We start from the raw sequence: 21,549 nt of genomic DNA, 5'->3' as shown, positions 1-21,549 counted from the left end.
GGGTTAAGTGAATGAATATATTATATATAGGAGTGTCTCATTAAGCAGGATTACATTTCTCCCTCTTAGAGCGGCCTCTTCAAGTTGCCCACCACTTGGAAAATGCAGAGGCGAAGGAGAACAGCTCTGTGACTCTGAGCTGTGCGTTTGTGCCCTCGCCCAGAGTGGTGAGGTGGTTTAAAGGTCGTACGGCTCTGAAGACCAACAACAAGTACAGCATGAAGAGAGAAGGGAAACGAGCACAGCTGACCATTCATGGTTTGTCAGCCATGGATGCAGGACAGTATCGCTGCATGGCTGGGGGTGCACAGAGCACAGCACATGTTAAGGTAGAAGGTAAGTTAAACACAGTTCGGTTTTCTTTATTTCAGTTCAGTTGATGCTTTGTCATAATCTATTTCCCCTTTTTATTGTAGTGCGGACGCTGAAGCTGGTAAAACACTTAGAGCCAGTGGAAATTGAGGAGGATAGCATTGCCAGGTTCACGTGTGAGCTCAACTACGTGGTTGCCAATGTGGAGTGGCTTCTCAACAATGTTCGCCTCTATTGCAATGCCATCAACAGGATCCAGCACATGGGCACTATGCACAGCCTCACAATTAAGAATCCGCGACCACAGGAGAGCAGGGTCACCTTCAAAGCCGGCCTTCTCTCTGAGACAACCATCTTAAAAGTCAAAGGTCAGCTAACTGAAGTGTATAATCAGTAGCTTTTTTCGAATACTTGCATTTCTATGTGTTCATTTCTGAGGAACATGCACACTTAAGATTGATAATCTTGGCTCCAGAGCATCCAGCAGTGTTCCTGAGGTCTCTGGAGGATGTAGTGGGAGAAGAGCAAGGGGAGGTCTGCCTGCAGTGTGAGATTTCCAAAGAGAAAGTGACCCCTGTTTGGAGGAAGGATGGCGAGATCCTGACCACTGATGATAAACATGAGTTACTCCAGTCTGGGAAGTCCATGGCACTGATCATCCATTCCCTGAGCAAAGATGATGCTGGACATTACACCTGTGACCTGGGCACCAGCCAGACCAAGGCTAAAGTTACTGTGCATGGTGAGTAGTAGTAATTGGAGAAGCTCGACACTCTGAAGATCAAGTGTTGTGCTCACATTAAGCTGTCTGCCATTTGACAACAGTGCCACCAAATGATTGATAGAATGACAGAAGGAGCCTCAAATAACATTTGGCTTCATTCACCATCCATTCTTAAGAGGAAACGTCTTCTTAAAGGTGTACTAAGCAGTAATCAGTCACTGTTTGTAAACAGGCTCACCATTGAAAGTAAAAGCCAGATTTACTCTTGTTTGTTGTTTCACCTCCCTATATTTGCATTTTTTACCATGCTATGTCTTTGATGCCTGCTGCTTACAGTGCGCCACCTCATCATTATCTTTTTATAAAGCACCAACCTCAATTGCGCACTGTCAATACATGCTCATAAACATCCCGAACACAGTCGCGCGCCCTTCTTTGTTCTTTGAACGAGTAATAGCATCTCATGCATCTTTTTTTGTGTTAATTTATATCCATTACTGTCCTGACTCACTAGATATGACAGCTCATTAGGCTCTTTCATTTGGGCAATCTTGACTTAATCCTCCCAACATTTCTTTTCAGTTTCTGTGTGTGCACAGGGCCTGTAGTCTCATGCCCTTTTTATGTGGGTTGGCAGATACTTAACCTATGCTAACTAGGATCAAGTGACATACTCTTTCAATTTACAAGGACAAGGGGACTCATTATTTTAAGAGCATGGGTGCCGACAATTCTGCAGTTTAAGAATAGGCCATGAATCTGATGGATTTTTGTCTTCTCAATATCAAATGTAGGAAAAACTTAGGAAGATATAAGTGAATGAGACCCTTTTTTCTTAAAACAGACACTAAAGCAATCATGAAACAGGAATATAGAGACTTAAAAATTTCAGGTCAAGCTCTTTTGCAGGTATTAGTGGTGTTCCTCAGGGCTCTGTCTTAGGTCACCTTTTATTTATCATCCACTCTCTACCTCTTGGCCATATCTTTTGGAAATGTGGCATTCAGTTCCGTTGCTACATGGATGACCAAAGATGTTACATGTCTTTCTGTGGTGTTGCAGTTTCTTTCTATTTATCTGTAGAGATATGTTTTCTGTAATTAGGCTGTTCTGTTGCTATATTTGTCTACAGACTTACGCATCACTATTGTTCATCGTATAAAGATAACATCAGTCCAAGAAGGTGAATGCTGCACTTTTGATTGTCAACTCTCTCACGATCTCGATGACGAGCCTTCCTGGACCATCAATGGTCAGCTGGTTGTCACCAATAGCCGTATCCAGGTTATCAACAATGGCCGCCACTATAAGATGACCATTAGAGATGCTTTACTGACTGACGCTGGAGATGTGGTCTTCACAATTAAAGACCTAAGCTGTAGGACCATGCTCTTTGTTAAAGGTGAATACCTGGTTGTCTCAGATAAATTGATCAGCTCTGTCTTGTTTGTGTTTGTGTACGTAGCAATACCTGTGTTTTACTTTGAACTACCATTTGGTAGATGCATTTATACAAATAATCCTGAATATGAGTGAATGCATTTCCCCTCCGTTAGAGAAGCCGGTGCACATCTTCAGGGAGCTGCTGAACACTAAGGCAGTGCCAGGCGAAGACGCAGAGCTGAGCTGTGAGATCACCAAACCAGAGGTCCTGATCCGTTGGCTGAAAAATGGCCGTTTGATCAGGCCGAGCCCCAAGTATGTGATGAGTGTAGAGAAGAACCTGGCGCGACTGGTGATCAAGAATTCCACCATCAGAGACTCTGGAGAGTACTGCTGTGAGGCCGATGGCATTGCCTCGCGTGCCAAGCTGGAGATCAGAGGTAGGTGTGGGCTTTCAAAATAAATGTTAGTTGATGGCTATTAACAATATAATGTCTTTACTGTAATGTTGCACAATGCTACTCTGTGCTATGTCCTGTTTTGCAATTTGGATCTGTGACTGGAAAACTAAGTGTGAAGCTTGACCCAATATCCTAAACTTCATTGTTCCTTTCAGAGCTCCAGCACACATTTGCGAGGGAGTTAAGGGACACGCGGGCAGAGGAAAAGGGTAAAGTGACCCTGGAGTGTGAGACCAGGCGGCCAGCCAAGCGAGTGACCTGGCTGAAGGGCATGGTGGAGCTGAGGTCCGGTAGGAAGTATGTCATCAGGCAGAAGGGTGTGGTGCTGTCCCTGACCATCACCTGTCTGGACAAGTCGGACACAGATATTTACATTTGTGATGTCGGTACCATGCAGAGCCGGGCACAGCTGACGGTGCAGGGTGAGATCATAGTGAACATGTGTTTCTTGTACCTACTGTATATGATGTTCACAGGATTTTTGACTTTCCAACTTCTCCATGTTTCTCTCAGGTCAGAGGGTTTTGATCCTGGATGAATTAGAGGATGTCGAGTGTCTAGAGGGCGACACGGTCACATTCAAGTGTCGAATTTGTCCCAGTGACTACATTGGGGTAAAATGGTATCTGGACGAGACTTTGCTGTACACAAATGAGCTCAATGAGATCCAGATGGTGGCCGGAGGCTACCACACCCTCACATTTAGACAACTCGCCCGCAAAGACACTGGCACTATCTCATTTTCAGCGGGGGACAAAAGATCGTACGCCTCACTGTTGGTTAGAGGTGAGGCTTTAATCTGCTGGAGAGTTTTACTGTGTACTTTCCTGTCACATTTCTTAATTTGGCTTCATCTCCCCGTGTTACCAGAGAGGCGTCCCACCATCATTAAAGCACTGGAAGACTGCGAGGCTATTGAAGGGGGTGGTTTGGTTTTGTCTTGCGTGGCCTCCAAGCCATGTCACATCCTGTGGTACAAAGATGGCTGCTTGATGTGGAACTCCTCGAGGTATTTTGCCAGTCGTTCCGGCTGTGAGGCCCGGCTGACGATTCGGGAGGTCAGCAACAACGATGCTGGAGTGTATGAGTGCAGTGCTGGATCTGTTACCACGAGGGCCGTTGTGACTGTCAGAGGTATGAACAGCATTTTGTATTGACCTGTTGTTGCAGGACTGCTATTGCTCACTATTGCCCAACATTAAATGCCAGAGGGATGTGACATATTTTATCAGATTTTAAATGATTTTATTGGATTATTTTTCCTCTCTGTTGTCTTTTTAAGCCATCCCAGCAGAGTTCATCCAGGCTCTTAAGTCCTTGGAGGCCAAAGAGGGGGAGACCGTCACCCTGACCTGTGAATACTCTCTGCCTGGGGTCCAGTGCCACTGGAAGAGAGGTTTCGAGAGTATCAGGCCTGGAGACAGATACCTGATTAAACAGAGGAAGACGATCAATTCTCTGACCATCAAAGCACTGAAGCCTCTTGACTCAGGAGAATATACCTGCCAGTGCAGAGATCACCACACTACAGCAAGCCTCAAAGTACACGGTATGTATTTAGCTAACTTTACCAAAAACCTACACAGTCAATTCAGACTTCTTTGTGATTTATTCTCAGATTTGCTGCTGTGCTCTGCAGTGGTATTGATGCATGCATAGTAACCCAGTCTATGGTGTATACTGAGGCCTGAGATATCCCAGTTGGCCAATAATAAATTAGTTTACCTTCAATAATGAAATTCAACATTGTCATTATTATGTTGTATTTTGTTATAGAGATGTGTTCTTGAGTGCTGTGTTGTGGTTTAAAAAGTTTTGCCGACTGGCTGGCATATTATTTATGTAAGGCACGTCCATGTATCAAAACCTTTCAGTACTGCTGTGCACAGCTTCACCATTTTCACCTTGCTTCTAACTGAATTCAGTAAAAACGTCACCTCTTGTTTTCCAGCTATTCCCATAACATTTATACAGAAGTTAAAGAACATGCAAGCAGAGGAGGGAAGCAATGTCCTACTGCGCTGTGAGCTGTCTAAACCTGGAATTCCAGCTGAATGGAGGAAGGAACATGAGCTGTTGAAGAATGGAGTGAAATACCAGATAAGGAAAAGAGAGACCACTCTGGAGCTTCTGATCTGGAAGCCTGTTCCAGAGGACAGTGGGGTCTACAGCTGTGCCTGTGCTGATCAGATAACATCTGCCACTGTCAAAATCACTGGTAAGACATGATTTACAAATAGGCTAATGGGTTTTAGCGATAGGTTTTAATTGATTTTGACAAACAATGCTCATTATCAACAGTTATTTATCTCAATCTACAATCACCCATGACTCCTCAGCTCTCCCAGTCACCTTCAAGCAGAAGCTGAGGAATGTGCTCATTGAGGAAGGCAGCACTGCGGCTCTACGCTGCGAGCTGTCGAAGCCTGGGTACAGTGTGGAGTGGAGGAAGAGCGGGGATGAACTCATCAGGAATGGAGAGAAATATCACATACGACAAAGAGACGGGCTGATTGAACTGAGGATCCTTGATGTTAGACCTGAGGACAGCGACATCTACACATGCATCTGTGGAGACATAGAGACCACTGCAACTCTGACTGTTAATGGTATTTATTTATTATTTAGTTGCGACTAGCAGCTCTATTGCTCGCTCTGACTGGTTGGTTGTTCACTCTTCAAAACTTTCCCCACCCTTTTGTGGCCACAGTTTTCACACTTATAGCCTGAAATTTGGCATAGAGGTCAAGTGTGTGTGTGTGTGTGGGTGGGTGAAGGTGTGCATTTGTGCTCATGCCAATTGGCTAAAGGCAGTGTGGCAATGGAGGAGGATGCGTATACATACGTGGCCGCAGATATTCAAATTCATTCTTGTTTCCCAGTATGTTTAATGACAATATTTCATTGTAACATCACATTAAAAACACACAGTAACAGTTTGAGACCAGATATCTGTATATATTACACAGTGTTCATTAAATTTGGGTGGTTATTCTTTTTTTGATGACCTAACTTTATCTTTGCCTCTCAGCTCTTCCCATCACCTTCAAGCAAAAGCTGAAGAACGTCCAAGTGGAGGAAGGACACAACATCACACTGTACTGTGAGATCTCTAAAGCGGGTGTCCCTGTGGAGTGGAGGCTTGGAGGAGATCTGCTGGAGAATGGAGAGAAATACCAGATTAAGCAAAGGGCCTCAGCCCTGGAGTTGATCATCAGAGATGCTGAACCAGACGACAGCGGGGTCTACACCTGTGTGTGTAGAGAGCAGAAGACAAAGGCCACTGTTAAAGTTATCGGTATGTTCAGTGTGTGAGATGAGTGCACTGAAGCGTAGTCTCTTTTCCCATGTTTAGAAGTTTCATGAGCTACCTGTAAAGTGGTTCTTCAACGATCTTACCTGTGTTCTGCTTCACACGTGTTAAACAGCATCTGTGTTTGGTTCAACAGCTGTTCCCACCACATTTAAAGTTAGCCTGAAGGGCCAGGAGGCTGAAGAAGGGAAGAGTGTGACTTTACGCTGTGAGCTGTCAAAGAAGGGAGTCCAGGTGCAGTGGCAGAGAGACGCTCAGGTGCTGTCTGAGTTTACGTACCGAGGGAAGTATCTGATCAAACTAGAAGGAAAGACAGCTGAGATGACCATTGTCAACGTCCAACCTGAGGATGCTGGGAAGTACAGCTGCATCACAGGAGATGAGAAAACCACAGCCGAAGTTAAAGTGAAACGTAAGTTTGAAGCCATCAAAAACCAATGAGAACACACATCATAACTGCTTCCCACATTAGCCACGGTATATTTATAATGATTATATGGTTATAACTCTATCATTTTGATCATAATATCTAAAAGGCTGTTATTATGGGTGTCACCCTTGGAAAGTCCAATTATATCTCTCACTTAAATTGTGCACTTGTGACTTAGTGATACGTAACTACAGCTTCCATTAGAATTTCAAATGTTTATATACATTTTGTGCAACATCTCAAATCCCATATCTATGTAAACAAACTGTTAGATTTCTCTTATGGCTTTGAGGAGAGAAAGAACAGACAAACAGAGGTGCCTGCTCCTTGTATTGCAACAAAAAAGTAAATGGAAATGGCGGGTTGCAAATCAATGCAATCACTGAACACTGTTTTTTTTAAATATACCCACAACAGCACTTCCTGTGACATTCAAACGAGAGATCCAGCGCATGGTGGTGAAGGAAGGGGACAGTGGCGTTTTCAGCTGCGAGATCTCCAAACCTGGAGCTCCTGTGGAGTGGAGGAAAGGCAGGACGATCCTGAAGCCTGGAAACAAATACGAGATGAAGCTGGAGGGACCTTTCGCTAAACTTGTCATCAACGACGTGGAGGAGAGTGATGGTGGCAAATATACCTGCAAGACCAAAGACAGCCAATCAACTGCTGAGCTCATTGTCCAAGGTAGGAGAAATTCAACTCCCCCACATATGTTTTAATGCTTTGTGAATCACATTTCTTTCACTTTTTTGAATTTTCCCGCTGTATTCAACAGAATCACCTAAGCGCAGACGTCAAAGAGGTCAGCTCTAACGTAGTACAGTGAGAACAAAGTAGACCTAGTGGTCATTAGCACTGTGTGAGCTCCATTATGTAGCTTCACTGAAGCTCAATGGAGCGATTATTGTTTCATATGTCACATTATAGTCTAAATGTCACAGTACTTGGTGTGTACTGTACATTACTTCTCATCACATCACTCCTACAATGTAACTTCCATGTAATATTATGTTCCTTGTCCTACCAAAGACAAGGAAGTGTGTTATTGAATCCAGTGAATTCAGCAGACATCTGCATGATCAGATAATTATTACCATGTTTTCTCTTTAGCTTTCTTTGATCCAAAAGACATTAACTTGGTAGTATTTATGTCTTCATTCTTCATTCATCTTTATTTGGCCCTCTGTGATCAATAATTCTAAGTATACTATACACCTTTTCCTACTTTTATCTGTATCAGTTGTTTTTCAATTTCAAGTAAGATTTCTTGTGTAAGATTTGACTCTGATTGACAGATTTGCCAGCAAGTTTCAAGATGCCACTAGTTAACCAGGAGGCAACGGAGGGCAACAGTGTGGTTCTGCGCTGTGAGCTCAACAAACCTGCCCCTTCGGTTGAGTGGAGGAGAGGATCAGAGCTGCTGAAAAATGGAGACAAATACCAGATGAGGAAGAAGGACCTGCAGGTGGAGATGAAGATTACTGAGCTCAGTCTGGACGATGCTGGAGATTATACCTGTATATGTGGAGAACACAGTACACAAGCTAGGATCACTGTGAATGGTAATAACTGCATACACTATGATGAGTTGCACTGTTTATTTTAGTGCATGAATACACATATTAAAAGGTAAACTATAGACATGATAAATACAGCTGAATCCACCAGTAAAGAGTAAACAACACAAGAATACATGCAAAACTGACAAAGTTGAAATATACATTGTGAAGTTATTGAAGTGGATTTCTATGTCGCAACTTGTTGTGTATGAGTATACATGCACAAATTCATTGCATAAAGTTTTTGGGTCTGAGTTTGTGTTTTGTGCTGTCTCTTGTGTATTATTCGTTTAGTTTTATGTATTTTAAAGGCCCACTTGGGGACAGGCATTGCAAATTAGCTTGTGTGTTGCATCGTTTTATGCTACATACCTGTCTTTACTTAATAAAAAAAACAAAACTCCTCAATATGGAAATCATTTTGACATTTCTCCTGTGGTCTCCTCTAGAGCGGCCCATCAAATTCCTTCAAGAACTGAAGAATATTCAGGTCCAAGAGGGCAACGGAGTGACACTCTGCTGTGAGCTCTCCAAACCTGACACTCCAGTGCAGTGGAAGAAGGGAGACAAAGTGTTGACCAACGGAGAGAAATACCAGATGAAGCAGAGTGGCTCCAAGGTGGAGCTCCTCATCAGGAAAAGCCAGCCTGAGGACAGTGGCTCATACAGCTGTGTATGTGAGGACGTAAAAACTACTGCCACCATCATCATCACTGGTGAGAGCAAGTACACATTATGTAAAAGAAAACATGATCGTGCTTTGGTATCTTGCACGTCTTACACAGTATTTTGCGTTCACTCCTCAGGGATCCCAATAACTTTCAAGCAAAAGTTGAGGAACCAGGAAGCTGTGGAGGAAGGCAACGTGACGCTGCGCTGTGAGCTTTCTAAAGCAGGAGTCCCAGTGGAGTGGAGGAAAGATGCTCAACTTCTGATGGAGGGAGAAAAATATCAGATGAAGCAAGAAGGCAGGACAGCTGAGATGCTGATCAGAAATTTAACTCTTAAAGATTTGGGGGAGTACAGCTGTTTTGTTGGCACTGTTGTGACTTCAGCTGACATCAAAGTAAGAGGTATGTTTCACAACAGCTGTTACATAGAAAAACAGACCTGGTATTTCTGACAAAGTCAACTTGCAAGATGTATTCAGAAATCTAACAAGAAACAATACAGAATTGTGTCAAAACATGAGAGCGAACTATTTCCGCTTGTTTGTTTTTTTTGTCAGCACTTCCTGTTATATTTAAACAAGAGCTGGAGAAATTGGAGGTGAAGGAAGGGGACAGTGGAGTTTTCTCCTGCGAGCTCTCCAAACCTGGAGCTCCAGTGGACTGGAGGAAAGGCAGAGTCATCCTCAAACCTGGATACAAATATGAGATGAAACAGGAGGGACGTTTCACTAAACTGATCATCAACAACGTAGAGGAGAGTGACGCAGGGAAATACACCTGCAAGACGAATGACACCCAGTCAACCGCTGAGCTCATCGTCAAAGGTAAAGTAGAAATCCTATACTGAAAACATGACATCTGAGCCTTTGTACGACGATGTTATTTGATTTAATTGAAATTGAAAGCACTTATTAAAATAGGATGAAGAAAAACTATATAATCATAGTTCTTCTCCTTGCAGCTCCTCCCATCACATTCAAGACAAAGTTAAGGAACCAGCAGGTGGAGGAGGAGAACAGTGTGACGTTGAACTGTGAGCTGTCTAAACCCGGCCTCCCTGTGGAGTGGAGGAAAGGACAAGAGCTGCTGAAGAGCAATTTCAAATACCAGATTAAAAATCGAAACAGCAACATGGAGCTCACCATCAAGAACGCACAGCTGGAGGACAGCGGACTGTACAGCTGTATCTACGGTGACACCAAAACAACAGCCAACATCACCATTACACGTAAGGGAAGCCTGTAGATGCAGGCATGCTTGTTTGTTTTTGCATTAAGTGCACAAATTAAAAAAGTGTTTTCCTTGTAAAAAGAAATGCAATCATAGACACACATGAACACAACATGACCTTGCTTTTTCCACAGCTATCCCCCTCACCTTTAAAATGGGTCTGAAGAACCAGGAGGCCCCTGAGGGAGGCAATGTGTCCCTTCACTGCGAGCTGTCCAGGGCCGGGGTGCCCGTGCAGTGGTGGAAGGGGGAGGACCAGATCTATCAGGGGGGACGGTATCAGATGACGCTGAAGGGGAAAACAGCTGAGATGAACATAAGAAACATCCAGCCTGAGGATGTCGGGGAGTACAGCTGCATCGTGGGAGAGCAGAAGACGACGGCTGAGGTCAACGTCAGAGGTATTTGACACGCTGCCATTTTGAGTTTCTTACACTGAATTCTCAATTTAAAACTTATATTATGATCCATATGTTGCTTCTGCAGCTCTGTGTTCTTTGGTAACATTGATATTTCACTGGATTTCTGTTGCTTTGACAAGAATGCAAATGAAGCCAAAGATAATTACATTAGTATTTATTATTTTAAATGTGAGCCACCTTTTGTAACATCCTGTCTGTCTTTTTTTTATACCAGCGGCAGCATCTGTGTTCTTTGAGAAGGAACTGGAAAGCCAAGCGGTGATGGAGGGCAAATCTGTGCTGCTGTCATGTGAAGTCTCCAGTGCTAATGTCCCTGTCACCTGGAAGAAGGACAACACTGTGATTGAAGAAGGAGGGCGGTACATTTTAAAGAAGAAAGGCCCAACACACAGCCTGGAGATCAAGAAACTGCACCTGGAGGATGCTGGAGAGTACTGCTGTATCACCAGAGGCAAGAAGACCACGGCCAAGCTGATCGTGAGGGGTAGGTGGTGACTATAATAGACTTTCACATTTTATTTGATCTAGTTTTATTTGATTGATACTCTTTTACAGTACAAGGAATGTGGCATGAATAAAGCCAACTGGCTGCTCTCATCTAAGTTGTTGTAAATATTTTCCATTCCATCTCTAAAAAGCCAGCTGTATATAGCTTCCTCTTCCTCCACAGAGCGCGTGCGGATCGTTACAGAGCTACAGGGTATAACGGTGACAGCGGGTGAGGACGCGGTGTTTGTGTGTGAACTGAGCCACGCAGACGTGAGTGAGGGTGTTTGGTGGCTTGGCTCCAGCCCTCTGCAGAAGAACGAGATGAACCAGATGATGTGCCACGGTCGCGAACAGCGGCTGGTCCTCACCATGACAACACCTGAGGAGACCGGCATCGTGGCATTTGTGATTGGGGAGGAGAGGACCTCTGCACGTCTGCTAGTTGTTCCTAAGGCCAGAGGTGAGCAGAGAATAAGGGATAGAGGGTGTAGTTTCTAAAAAGATAGTGTCATTTCAGAAAAATGATTTCCTCGGACATTTTAAAGTGACACTTCATTTCAAATTCTAGTTTTATTTGAGGAGAAGCCTAAAGACGTTGTGATCATGGAAGGAGAGACAGCCACTCTGTCCTGCACAATCTCTGATTTTACCTCCCTGGTTACCTGGAGGCGCAACCACATCCCCCTCCGAAATGGTGATAAATATGAGATACGTAAGGAGGGAAAAGTCAACCTATTGCTAATACATGATGTGGATCCCTTGGATACTGGCACATACTGCTGTGATACAGGAGACGTGCAGAGCAGTGCCAAACTTACTGTAACAGGTAAAAATGGAAATAATATAGCTTTTAGATAGCTGATTGATGTTACACACTTGGAATCAGAACTGTTATGTCTGAATAATACACTATTATGCCAAATGTCTCTTTCTCTCCTAATTTCCCAGAGCTCCCTCCATTCTTCCAAGAAGAACTGCAAAGCGTGGAAGTTGAGGAGGGAGGTTCAGCTGCTCTGTACTGTGAGCTGTCTAAACTTGGAGTGCCGATTCAATGGAAGAAGAAAGGGCTGCCACTAAGAGCCAGCCAAAAGTACGAGATCAGGCAAGATGGCTGTCTCCTCCAGCTGCACATCAAGGATCTCAAACTTGAGGACAGCGGCAGCTACTCGTGTCAAGCAGGGAGTGCAGAGACCACTGCTACTGTGACAGTGAAAGGTGTGTTAAATTGGCAGTGAACAATTATTCTGCGTTTGCTCTGCTTGCATTTAACCACACAACAAATGGGATGTACTGCAAATTTTACTACATCAGAATATTCTCTGATACAGAAAAGTCATGTATTTGTCAGTTGAGTTACTATGCTGTGATTATGTACAAAGCAATTCCCACAAAAATATTTTCAAGTGCAATTTAATCTCTACTACTACTTTATTGTCAGTGCTGAATGTTTCTAGTAAACCTCTGGCTTTGAAATGCAACTACTGCATGTACTATTATGCTAAACTAACATGCTAAACTAGATGTATAATTATATCCTTCCCAACCATCAGAGCTCCCACCATTCTTCAAGAAAGAATTACGAAGTGTGGAGGCTGAGGAGGGAGGTACAGCCTCTCTGTGCTGTGAGCTGTCTAAAGCTGGAGTGTCGGTGCAATGGAAGAAGAACAGACTACCTCTAAAAGCCAGCAGAAAGTATGAGATAAAACAAGATGGCTGCCTCCTGCAGCTCCACATCAACGAGCTCAAACCTGAGGACAGGGGGAGCTACACATGTCAAGCAGGAAGTGCGGAGACCACTGCAACTGTGTCAGTGAAAGGTGTGTATGGCAATGAAAATGTCAGTGTTAGCAATAACTTAATCATAGAAAATGATTTTTTTTTTTGTGATGATCAAACCTTCCTGAAAATCTGTATGATTTAATATGACACCACTGATCTATCATGTCAGTAGGCTACGCATTTCTACAGCCTAACTAATTTGCATTTTACTTCATTGGTCTCCTACCCTCCTGTCTCTCCCAGAGCTCCCACCATTTTTCAAAGAAGAACTGCAAAGCGTGAAAGTTAATGAAGGAGGTACAGCCTCCCTGTGTTGTGAGGTGTCTAAGCCTGGAGTGTCAGTGCAATGGAAGAAGAACAAGCTGCCACTTAGAGCCAGTAGGAAGTATGAGATGAAGCAAGATGGCTGCCTCCTCCAGCTGCACATCAAGGAGCTCCAGCCTGAGGACAGTGGCAGCTACACATGTCAAGCAGGACATGTAGAGACCACTGCTACTGTGACAGTGAAAGGTGTGTGCCATTGAAAATCTGCGTGGTAAATTTTACAGTATCAGCAAGCTCCAAGTCATGGAGAACTGTAATTACTGATTATTGTCTGAACTTGCTGAAACTCAGTATTTTCCAGTGGAGCAAACATTAATCATCTATCAAAAAATAAAACATATTGTCTACATCCTGTTTAGCCTTAACTTGATAATGTCTTAAATGTCTTCTTAAAAAAACATCCCACTGTGTTTCTCCCCACACATCCTACATTTCACAGAAGTCCCACCATTTTTCAAAGAAGAATTGCAGAATGTGAAGGTGGAGGAGGGAGCAACAACCTCTCTTTGCTGTGAGCTGTCTAAGCCTGGAGTGTCAGTACAATGGAAGAAGAACAGGCTGCCACTCAGAGCGAGCAGGAATTATGAGATGAAACAAGATGGCTGCCTCCTCCAGCTGTACATCAAGGATCTCAAACCTGAGGACAGTGGCAGCTACTCGTGTCAAGCAGGAAGTGCTGAGACCACTGCAACTGTGACAGTGAAAGGTGTGTGCATTTGTATAATTCTGACTTTCTTAGAACAGTCTCAGAATTTCATGCATTTTATTGTGCAATGCTTTCCTGCACTCTGATCCATCTTGTAGTCATTGCAGTCTACACTATATGGTAAACCTATCCACTTAGCAAATAGCTTTTCTAAAAAACATGGTGAGGTTTAAACTACTGTTTCCATCACAAAATAAATGTAAAATTCTGTTTTGTTTCCATGCCTATTTTCCCAGAGCTTCCTCCATTCTTCAAGGAAGACTTGGAAAGTCTGGAGGTTGATGAGGGAGGTACAGCCACCCTGTGCTGTGAGCTGTCTAAGCCTGGAGTGTCAGTACAATGGAGTAAGAACAGGCTGCCACTGAGAGCTAACAGGAAGTATGAGATGAAGCAAGATGGCTGCCTCCTCCAGCTGCACATCAAGGATCTCAAACCAGAGGACAGCGGCAGCTACTCGTGTCAAGCAGGAAGTGCGGAGACCACTGCAACAGTGACAGTGAAAGGTGTGTGCATTTGGCAGTCAACAATTTAGTGTTGCTCTGCATGCGTTTAACCACACAACAAAATTTAATGTACTGTCTTGAATTTGTCTTAAGTTGCTGAAATGAGTAACGTTGAGATGCTGTTATTTCAGTTCCACCATCTGCATTATAAGTTGGTCAAACAGTCTTGATGATGCCTGCATTACCCAATGCAATTCTCCTTTTTGTTAGGCCTCTGCAGTCTTCAATTCCACTTAAGATGTGCAATTATGTTTTTTCCGATCAACTTTTTGCAGAACTCGTACCATTCTTCAAGGAAGACCTACTAAGTGTGGAGGCTGAGGAGGGAGGTTCAGCCTCTCTGTGCTGTGAGCTGTCTAAGCCTGGACTGTCAGTTCAATGGAGTAAGAACAAACTGCCACTGAGAGCTAACAGGAAGTATGAGATGAAGCAAGATGGCTGCCTCCTCCAGCTCCACATCAAGGATCTCAAACCAGAGGACAGTGGCTGCTACTCGTGTGAATCAGGAAGAGCAGAGACCACTGCAACTGTGACAGTGAAAGGTGTGTGCATGTGTCAGTCAGCAATTCACTTTTTTGTTCTGCATGCATTTAACCACATGACAAAAGATGCATATTTATGTTTTTATAATCCATACCCATTTTTTCAGAGCTTGCACCATTCTTCAAGGAGGACTTAGTAAGTGTGGAGGCCGAGGAGGGAGGTTCAGCCTCTCTGTGCTGCGAGCTGTCTAAAGCTGGAGTGTTCGTGCAATGGAGTAAGAACAAGCTACCACTGAGAGCTAACAGAAAGTATGAGATGAAGCAAGATGGCTGCCTCCTCCAGCTGCACATCAAGGATCTCAAACCAGAGGACAGCGGCAGCTACTCGTGTCAAGCAGGAAGTGCGGAGACCACTGCAACAGTGACAGTGAAAGGTGTGTGCATTTGGCAGTCAACAATTTAGTGTTGCTCTGCATGCATTTAACCACACAACAAAATTCAATGTACTGTCTTGAATTTGTCTTAAGTTGCTGAAATGAGTAACGTTGAGATGCTGTTATTTCAGTTCCACCATCTGCATTATAAGTTGGTCAAACAGTCTTGATGATGCCTGCATTACCCAATGCAATTCTCCTTTTTGTTAGGCCTCTGCAGTCTTCAATTCCACTTAAGATGTGCAATTATGTTTTTTCTGATCAACTTTTTGCAGAACTCGTACCATTCTTCAAGGAAGACCTACTAAGTGTGGAGGCTGAGGAGGGAGGTTCAGCCTCTCTGTGCTGTGAGCTTTCTAAGCCTGGACTGTCAGTTCAATGGAGTAAGAACAAACTGCCACTGAGAGCTAACAGGAAGTATGAGATGAAGCAAGATGGCCGCCTCCTCCAGCTGCACATCAAGGATCTCAAACCAGAGGACAGTGGCTGCTACTCGTGTGAAGCAGGAAGAGCAGAGACCACTGCAACTGTGACAGTGAAAGGTGTGTGCATGTGTCAGTCAGCAATTCACTTTTTTGTTCTGCATGCATTTAACCACATGACAAAAGATGCATATTTATGTTTTTATAATCCATACCCATTTTTTCAGAGCTTGCACCATTCTTCAAGGAGGACTTAGTAAGTGTGGAGGCCGAGGAGGGAGGTTCAGCCTCTCTGTGCTGCGAGCTGTCTAAAGCTGGAGTGTTCGTGCAATGGAGTAAGAACAAGCTACCACTGAGAGCTAACAGAAAGTATGAGATGAAGCAAGATGGCTGCCTCCTCCAGCTGCACATCAAGGAGCTCCAACCTGAGGACAGTGGCAGCTACACATGTCAAGCAGGACGTGTAGAGACCACTGCTACTGTGACAGTGAAAGGTGTGTAATTAGCAATAAGAGAAGCTCAGGGTTAGCAACGCATTTATTCAACGACACACAAAAATCTGAAGTACTGATTGTCTAAATGTTCTGGTTTGTACTTGGTGCTATTATTTCACTCCCATCCATTAACATTTACATTTTTAGCAAGTTTGCTGACAAGTCCTTATTGTATGTGTCTTCAAAGACAATTTGGTCCCCTCCTGTTTAGGTTTTGAATGTTTTCCCCATTAGAGTTAAGTTTTTGTAATTCTAGCCTATCTTCTCAGAGCTCCCACCATATTTCATGGAAGACTTACAAAGTGTGGAGGCTGAGGAGGGAGCAACAACCTCCCTATGCTGTCAGCTGTCGAAGCCTGGAGTGTCAGTGCAATGGAAGAAGAACAGGCTGCCACTCAGAGCTAACAGGAAGTATGAGATGAAACAAGATGGCTGCCTCCTCCAGCTGCACATCAAGGATCTCAAACCTGAGGACAGCGGCAGCTATTCGTGTCAGGCAGGAAGTGCAGAGACCACGGGAACTGTGGCAGTGAAAGGTGTGTATCTTTGCCAGTTTGCATATCAGCATACTTGCAAGCCACAGACAAATAATGTAACTGTCGGTTTGATACTGTTTTGTGATTGTCTGAACTGTCAGGGACTCCATAGCTATTCCCACCCTGCTACTGTGTCAGTGCATGTAGGTAGTCTAGATAAAAAACATTACATTTATTTACCAGTTGGGTCCATGTTGAGAATGTCTCTAGCACCATTTCTATCATGACAAAGACATTTTACAGACATTTCTCCCCCTCTTTATGACATTCGCCAGAGAAACCTCCATTCTTCAAGAAAGACCTACTAAGTGTGGAGGCTGAGGAGGGAGCTACAGCCTCTCTGTGCTGTGAGCTGTCTAAAGCTGGAGTGTCAGTGCAATGGAAGAAGAACAAGCTACCCCTGAGAGCTAACAGGAAGTATGAGATGAAGCAAGATGGCTGCCTCCTCCAGCTGCACATCAAGGATCTCAAACCTGAGGACAGTGGCAGCTACACATGTCATGCAGGAAGTGCAGAGACCACTGCAGCTGTGACAGTGAAAGGTGTGTATCTTTGTCAATTCGCATAGCAAAACAGTAGTTTCATATGGTTGTCTAAAATTTATAGGACTGTACATATTCTGTTGCTCATATTGCAAACCCACCTACATTAGAACTTGGCAGAAATATCTTGATATTGTCTCTATTAAAAATACAGTATTTTCCTTTACTGACCTTCAATGTTATGCAGTTACACTGAAGATGTGTGATTTTTCTAATCTGTACCTGTTTCCAGAGCTTCCAGCATTCTTCAAGGAGTACTTAGAAAGTGTGGAGGTGAAAGAGGGAGGTACAGCCTCTCTGTGCTGTGAGCTGTCTAAGCCTGGAGTGTCAGTGCAATGGAAGAAGAACGGGATTCCACTAAAAGCAGGCAACAAGTACGAGATAAAGCAGGGTGGCTGCCTGCTTCAGCTCTACATCAAGGATCTCAAAGTGGAGGACAGCGGCAGCTACACATGTCAGGCAGGAAGTGCAGAGACCACTGCAGCTGTGACTGTGAAAGGTGTGTATCTTTGTCAATTCGCATAGCAAAACAGTAGTTTCCTATGGTTGTCTAAAACTTGTACATATTCTGTTGCTCATATTGCAAACCCACCTACATTAGAAGTTGGCAGGAATATCTTGATACTGTCTCTATTAAGAATACAGTATTTTCCTCTACTGATTTTAAATGTTATGCAATAACAATGAAGATGTGTGATTTTTCCAATCTGCACCTGTTTCCAGAGCTTCCAGCATTCTTCAAGGAGTACTTAGAAAGTGTGGAGGTGAAAGAGGGAGATACCGCTTCTCTGTGCTGTGAGCTGTCTAAGCCTGGAGTGTCAGTGCAATGGAAGAAGAACGGGATTCCACTAAAAGCAGGCAACAAGTACGAGATAAAGCAGGGTGGCTGCCTGCTTCAGCTCTACATCAAGGATCTCAAAGTGGAGGACAGCGGCAGCTACACATGTCAGGCTGGAAGTGCAGAGACCACTGCTACTGTGACAGTGAAAGGTGTGTGCATCTCTACGTACTTGACAACTTTACATGAGCAAGATACATTTATTCATGTTCCTTTTCTGTCAACCTCCACATCAAATAAATCAGTTGTCACAAAATATTTTTAATTCCCTTGTCTAGCACTAGAACCAGCTCCACCAAAGGCAGAGCCTCCCACGATTCTGCCTCGGGCAAAGGGCCCCGTCTCCAAACCAACTCCTGCGCCAGAAAGCCAGAAGCCTGGACTCCCAGAAGCCAAACCTGTTCCTCCAGAGCCCAAAAAGAGAGCTCACAGGAAAGCATCAATTGCAAGTTTAGAAAAAGATGTGGAGCCAATGTTTGACCTAAAACAGGGCATCCAACCTGCGAGATCTATGGAGAAAGACCTTGATGTTGCACAGAACATAATACAACTGGAAAGGCATGTGGAGAAAGACAATGAGTTGAACAAGAAAGTTGACAAGACAGTGAGACCACTGGAGAAAGATAATAGGGTTGACAGGGAGGTGGAAGAGCCAGCAAGACCTTTGGAAACAGAGAAAGATGTTCTCATGGAGAGGAGACAACCAGGAAGGATTACAGAGAAATTAGTCCAGGTTGACCATAATGCAAGTGAAACAGACAAAGTTGTTGGAGACACTGTGTTTGAACAAAAGAAAAGGAAGGATGAAGTTGAACAGATATTAAAACAAGCAGTGAAACCTTCAGAGAGAACAAGTGAAGTTGAGAGGAATGAAAGCCATCCAGAAAAAGTCCAGTGGGAGAAGAGTGAGGATGAAAAACCGTCTGTGAAACCATTAGAAAAGTTTATCGGGAGTAAAACAATAAAGGACCAAGAAGAGAAGTTTATAGTAAAGGAAGGCAAAGTAGAGGAAGAAGAACCTTTTAAACCACCAGTAAGGTCTAAAGGAAAAGTAACAGGGGCAAAGGAACCACCTCAGTATGTTCCAAAGAAAACTGAGGAGATCATTGTCCAAACAGTAAAGCCTACTGTAAATGAATTTGAAGAAGACAACAGACAGAGAGACCATGTGAAACAGCAGGTGTCCATGGAGGCAGAGAATGAGATAAAGCCACTGAAACTAGTCACCTCTGCAAATAAACTGGACAAACAACCTTTAGAAAAAGAGGCTGAATTTGCCCCTCCAAAACCACCTGCGAGGGTGAAAAGTAGAGCAAAGGGAGGAATGGAAAGGCAGTCATCAAGGGACACAGAGACAGATCAAGATGATCTACAGGTGACAAGAGTTGTGGTGAAAACAAAGGAGGATCAGCCAGTTAAACTGTCAATAACTTCTTTGGTAAAAGAGGTTGAAGAGAAGCCAAGGTCCGAGAGGAAACAATCAGTAACAACAGACACTGAGACTGCTGAGAAAATAAGGCAACCTGTGAAAGCTGCAGAGAAGGATGCAATCACCAAACAGCCGATCAAACAACCAGTCAAACCCATGAGAAAAGAACCTGAAGTGGACCAGGAAATAAAACTGGCAGTCGAGCCAATGAGAAGAGAAGAAGAAGCACAAACAGTAAAGATGGCGGAAGACATTCCTCTCCTCTACATTTCTGAAGATGAAACTTTCTCAGAAGCTTTGACTGAGATACCACTGAACCGCAATGATGTGCAGCCCCCTGGCTTTTTTGTGGAGGGGTCAACCCAACCTGCTACTCTTCCTCCAGTTAATGTACCCCAGAAGGCACAACCACTAAATGAAGCTGCACCAGAGATTGACATCGACATTGAAGATGAACCACAATTGCAAGAGGCTGCCATCAAGATCCAGGCTGCCTTCAAAGGCTACAAAACCCGCAAAGACATGCGACCTGTCTTCAAAGAGGTGTTTAAGAACCAGAGTGCAGATCTTCATGGTACAATAACACTAGTGTGTGTTGTTGAAGGAAAACCCAGCTCAGTGCGCTGGCTGAAAAACGGCCAACAAATCACAAATGACTATCGATGCCGTATCGAGACTACAGAGAACGGCATGTGCACACTGGTGATCAAAAACCTGACCACCAGTGACAGTGGAATCTATACCTGCGAGGTGGTGAATAAGTTTGGTGTTACCTCCTACAATGGAAACATAACAGTAGTACAGCCTCAGAAGCCTGCTCCAGTGGTCCAGAAGCCTATACACCCACCTCTTGCTGCCATTACTCCTCTGCAACTCGCCCCACAAAAGCCTGAGGAAGAAACACAGACCCAGGATCTGCCTCAGACTCAAACCCAGACACCTCCTTCAGCTGCAGATGCTGAGAACTACGTAGAAAATGTGAGTGTCTCTCTATGGGAGGCCTACAACCTGACGGAGCAGGACGCTCAGGCGAGGCTGCAAGAGAGGAGAGGGTCTTCACTCATTGCTGCCAGCTCCAGTGAGTCACACATTTATTCTCTCACTTCAGTCACAGCAAATATGGATTTAGTCGGCCATGTTTTTACAGTATGATTTTCTGCTGCCAACAGTGTCGAGTCCCTCGGATTATGAAACAGCTCCTGACATTATGGAACCTGTTGAGACTGGTCCAACTGTACAACTGAGGTGAGAGGGATTAGATTTGAGATCAGTTTTGTTATTTGAATTTTATTGCTAATCTTTTATATATTGTGCTCAAAAAGATAAACAAATCATTTCTGAATACTTTTACAGGGTAGAGACAAAAGCAGTGGACCAAGTTCCTCCAGAAGATGAAGAACAACCTCCACAGCCAACTAAGACACTACTGAAGGTCAAAGGTCAGGACTGTTGATCGCTTTCATTGCTGTTTTTAGTCATTTATCACCTCTCCACTAAGTTACCCATCAGGAATATTATAGGTATCTTTCTCTCTAATTTATAGCAGCTCATGAAGGTAAAATGAGGACACCATCTCCCAAGCACCACCACGCTCACACACCCTTAACGAGTACCGTCTCTGGATCAGAGTCAGAGGGAGAGGAGGATAGACGAGAGGTACTTTTTCCTATTTTGTGCTGCATTAGTAGCAACAATCCGAAAAAGTGCTTGTATCCATTTGACTGTTAAGCCTTAAATTATGTAATATATTTGCTATTTTCCACCTCCAGACATTTGAAATGTATGTGGCTCGAGCTGATTGCAGTCCGGACAGCGGAAACAAGGACAGTTTTGTTCTGAAGGAGGGCCAGTTTGTAGAGGTCCTGGACTCGGTTCATCCTGACAAATGGCTGGTGAGGACCAAACCCACCAAAACCAACCCTGCTCGACAGGGATGGGTGTGTCCAGCCTACTTTGAGAAGAAGAGGAAGGTAGGGTGCATAGATCCAGATGTTAACTTCAACACTGTAAAAATGTTATATTCTGAAACATTAATCATTTACTGTACGTTGGCAATGGTAGTAAGG

At 43.9% G+C, this 21,549-nt stretch overlaps 1 protein-coding gene across 8 annotated transcripts in view; it reads left to right on the top strand.

The window, feature by feature from the left end:
- obscna (obscurin, cytoskeletal calmodulin and titin-interacting RhoGEF a) overlaps nt 1-21,549 on the top strand; it is a 42,990-nt gene that overhangs the window by 4,192 nt on the left and 17,249 nt on the right. For 5 of the 8 annotated variants that reach the window (XM_078168781.1, XM_078168782.1, XM_078168779.1 and 2 more), the window contains 41 exons: nt 70-336; nt 417-680; nt 788-1,054; nt 2,169-2,438; nt 2,593-2,859; nt 3,036-3,302; nt 3,394-3,666; nt 3,751-4,014; nt 4,163-4,429; nt 4,832-5,098; nt 5,220-5,489; nt 5,912-6,178; nt 6,330-6,605; nt 7,041-7,307; nt 7,919-8,185; nt 8,632-8,898; nt 8,989-9,255; nt 9,411-9,677; nt 9,815-10,081; nt 10,218-10,484; nt 10,720-10,989; nt 11,158-11,454; nt 11,563-11,820; nt 11,943-12,209; nt 12,545-12,811; nt 13,017-13,283; nt 13,537-13,803; nt 14,040-14,306; nt 14,582-14,848; nt 14,956-15,222; nt 15,498-15,764; nt 15,872-16,138; nt 16,408-16,674; nt 16,950-17,216; nt 17,449-17,715; nt 17,940-18,206; nt 18,333-20,561; nt 20,653-20,728; nt 20,837-20,922; nt 21,027-21,139; nt 21,253-21,453. In XM_078168781.1, the coding sequence (XP_078024907.1) occupies nt 70-336; nt 417-680; nt 788-1,054; nt 2,169-2,438; nt 2,593-2,859; nt 3,036-3,302; nt 3,394-3,666; nt 3,751-4,014; nt 4,163-4,429; nt 4,832-5,098; nt 5,220-5,489; nt 5,912-6,178; nt 6,330-6,605; nt 7,041-7,307; nt 7,919-8,185; nt 8,632-8,898; nt 8,989-9,255; nt 9,411-9,677; nt 9,815-10,081; nt 10,218-10,484; nt 10,720-10,989; nt 11,158-11,454; nt 11,563-11,820; nt 11,943-12,209; nt 12,545-12,811; nt 13,017-13,283; nt 13,537-13,803; nt 14,040-14,306; nt 14,582-14,848; nt 14,956-15,222; nt 15,498-15,764; nt 15,872-16,138; nt 16,408-16,674; nt 16,950-17,216; nt 17,449-17,715; nt 17,940-18,206; nt 18,333-20,561; nt 20,653-20,728; nt 20,837-20,922; nt 21,027-21,139; nt 21,253-21,453 (12,356 nt within the window). The remainder of the gene's footprint in view (nt 1-69; nt 337-416; nt 681-787; nt 1,055-2,168; nt 2,439-2,592; nt 2,860-3,035; nt 3,303-3,393; nt 3,667-3,750; nt 4,015-4,162; nt 4,430-4,831; nt 5,099-5,219; nt 5,490-5,911; nt 6,179-6,329; nt 6,606-7,040; nt 7,308-7,918; nt 8,186-8,631; nt 8,899-8,988; nt 9,256-9,410; nt 9,678-9,814; nt 10,082-10,217; nt 10,485-10,719; nt 10,990-11,157; nt 11,455-11,562; nt 11,821-11,942; nt 12,210-12,544; nt 12,812-13,016; nt 13,284-13,536; nt 13,804-14,039; nt 14,307-14,581; nt 14,849-14,955; nt 15,223-15,497; nt 15,765-15,871; nt 16,139-16,407; nt 16,675-16,949; nt 17,217-17,448; nt 17,716-17,939; nt 18,207-18,332; nt 20,562-20,652; nt 20,729-20,836; nt 20,923-21,026; nt 21,140-21,252; nt 21,454-21,549) is intronic. The other 3 variants (XM_078168784.1, XM_078168780.1, XM_078168778.1) reach the window with 2 other exon arrangements.

The sequence above is a fragment of the Epinephelus lanceolatus genome, chromosome 6, assembly GCF_041903045.1.
Source record: "Epinephelus lanceolatus isolate andai-2023 chromosome 6, ASM4190304v1, whole genome shotgun sequence".
In the NCBI taxonomy this organism is placed as follows: Eukaryota; Metazoa; Chordata; class Actinopteri; order Perciformes; family Serranidae; genus Epinephelus; species Epinephelus lanceolatus.
The sequence above is the reverse complement of the archived record's forward strand: the minus strand, read 5'-3'. Positions and strand labels throughout refer to the sequence as shown.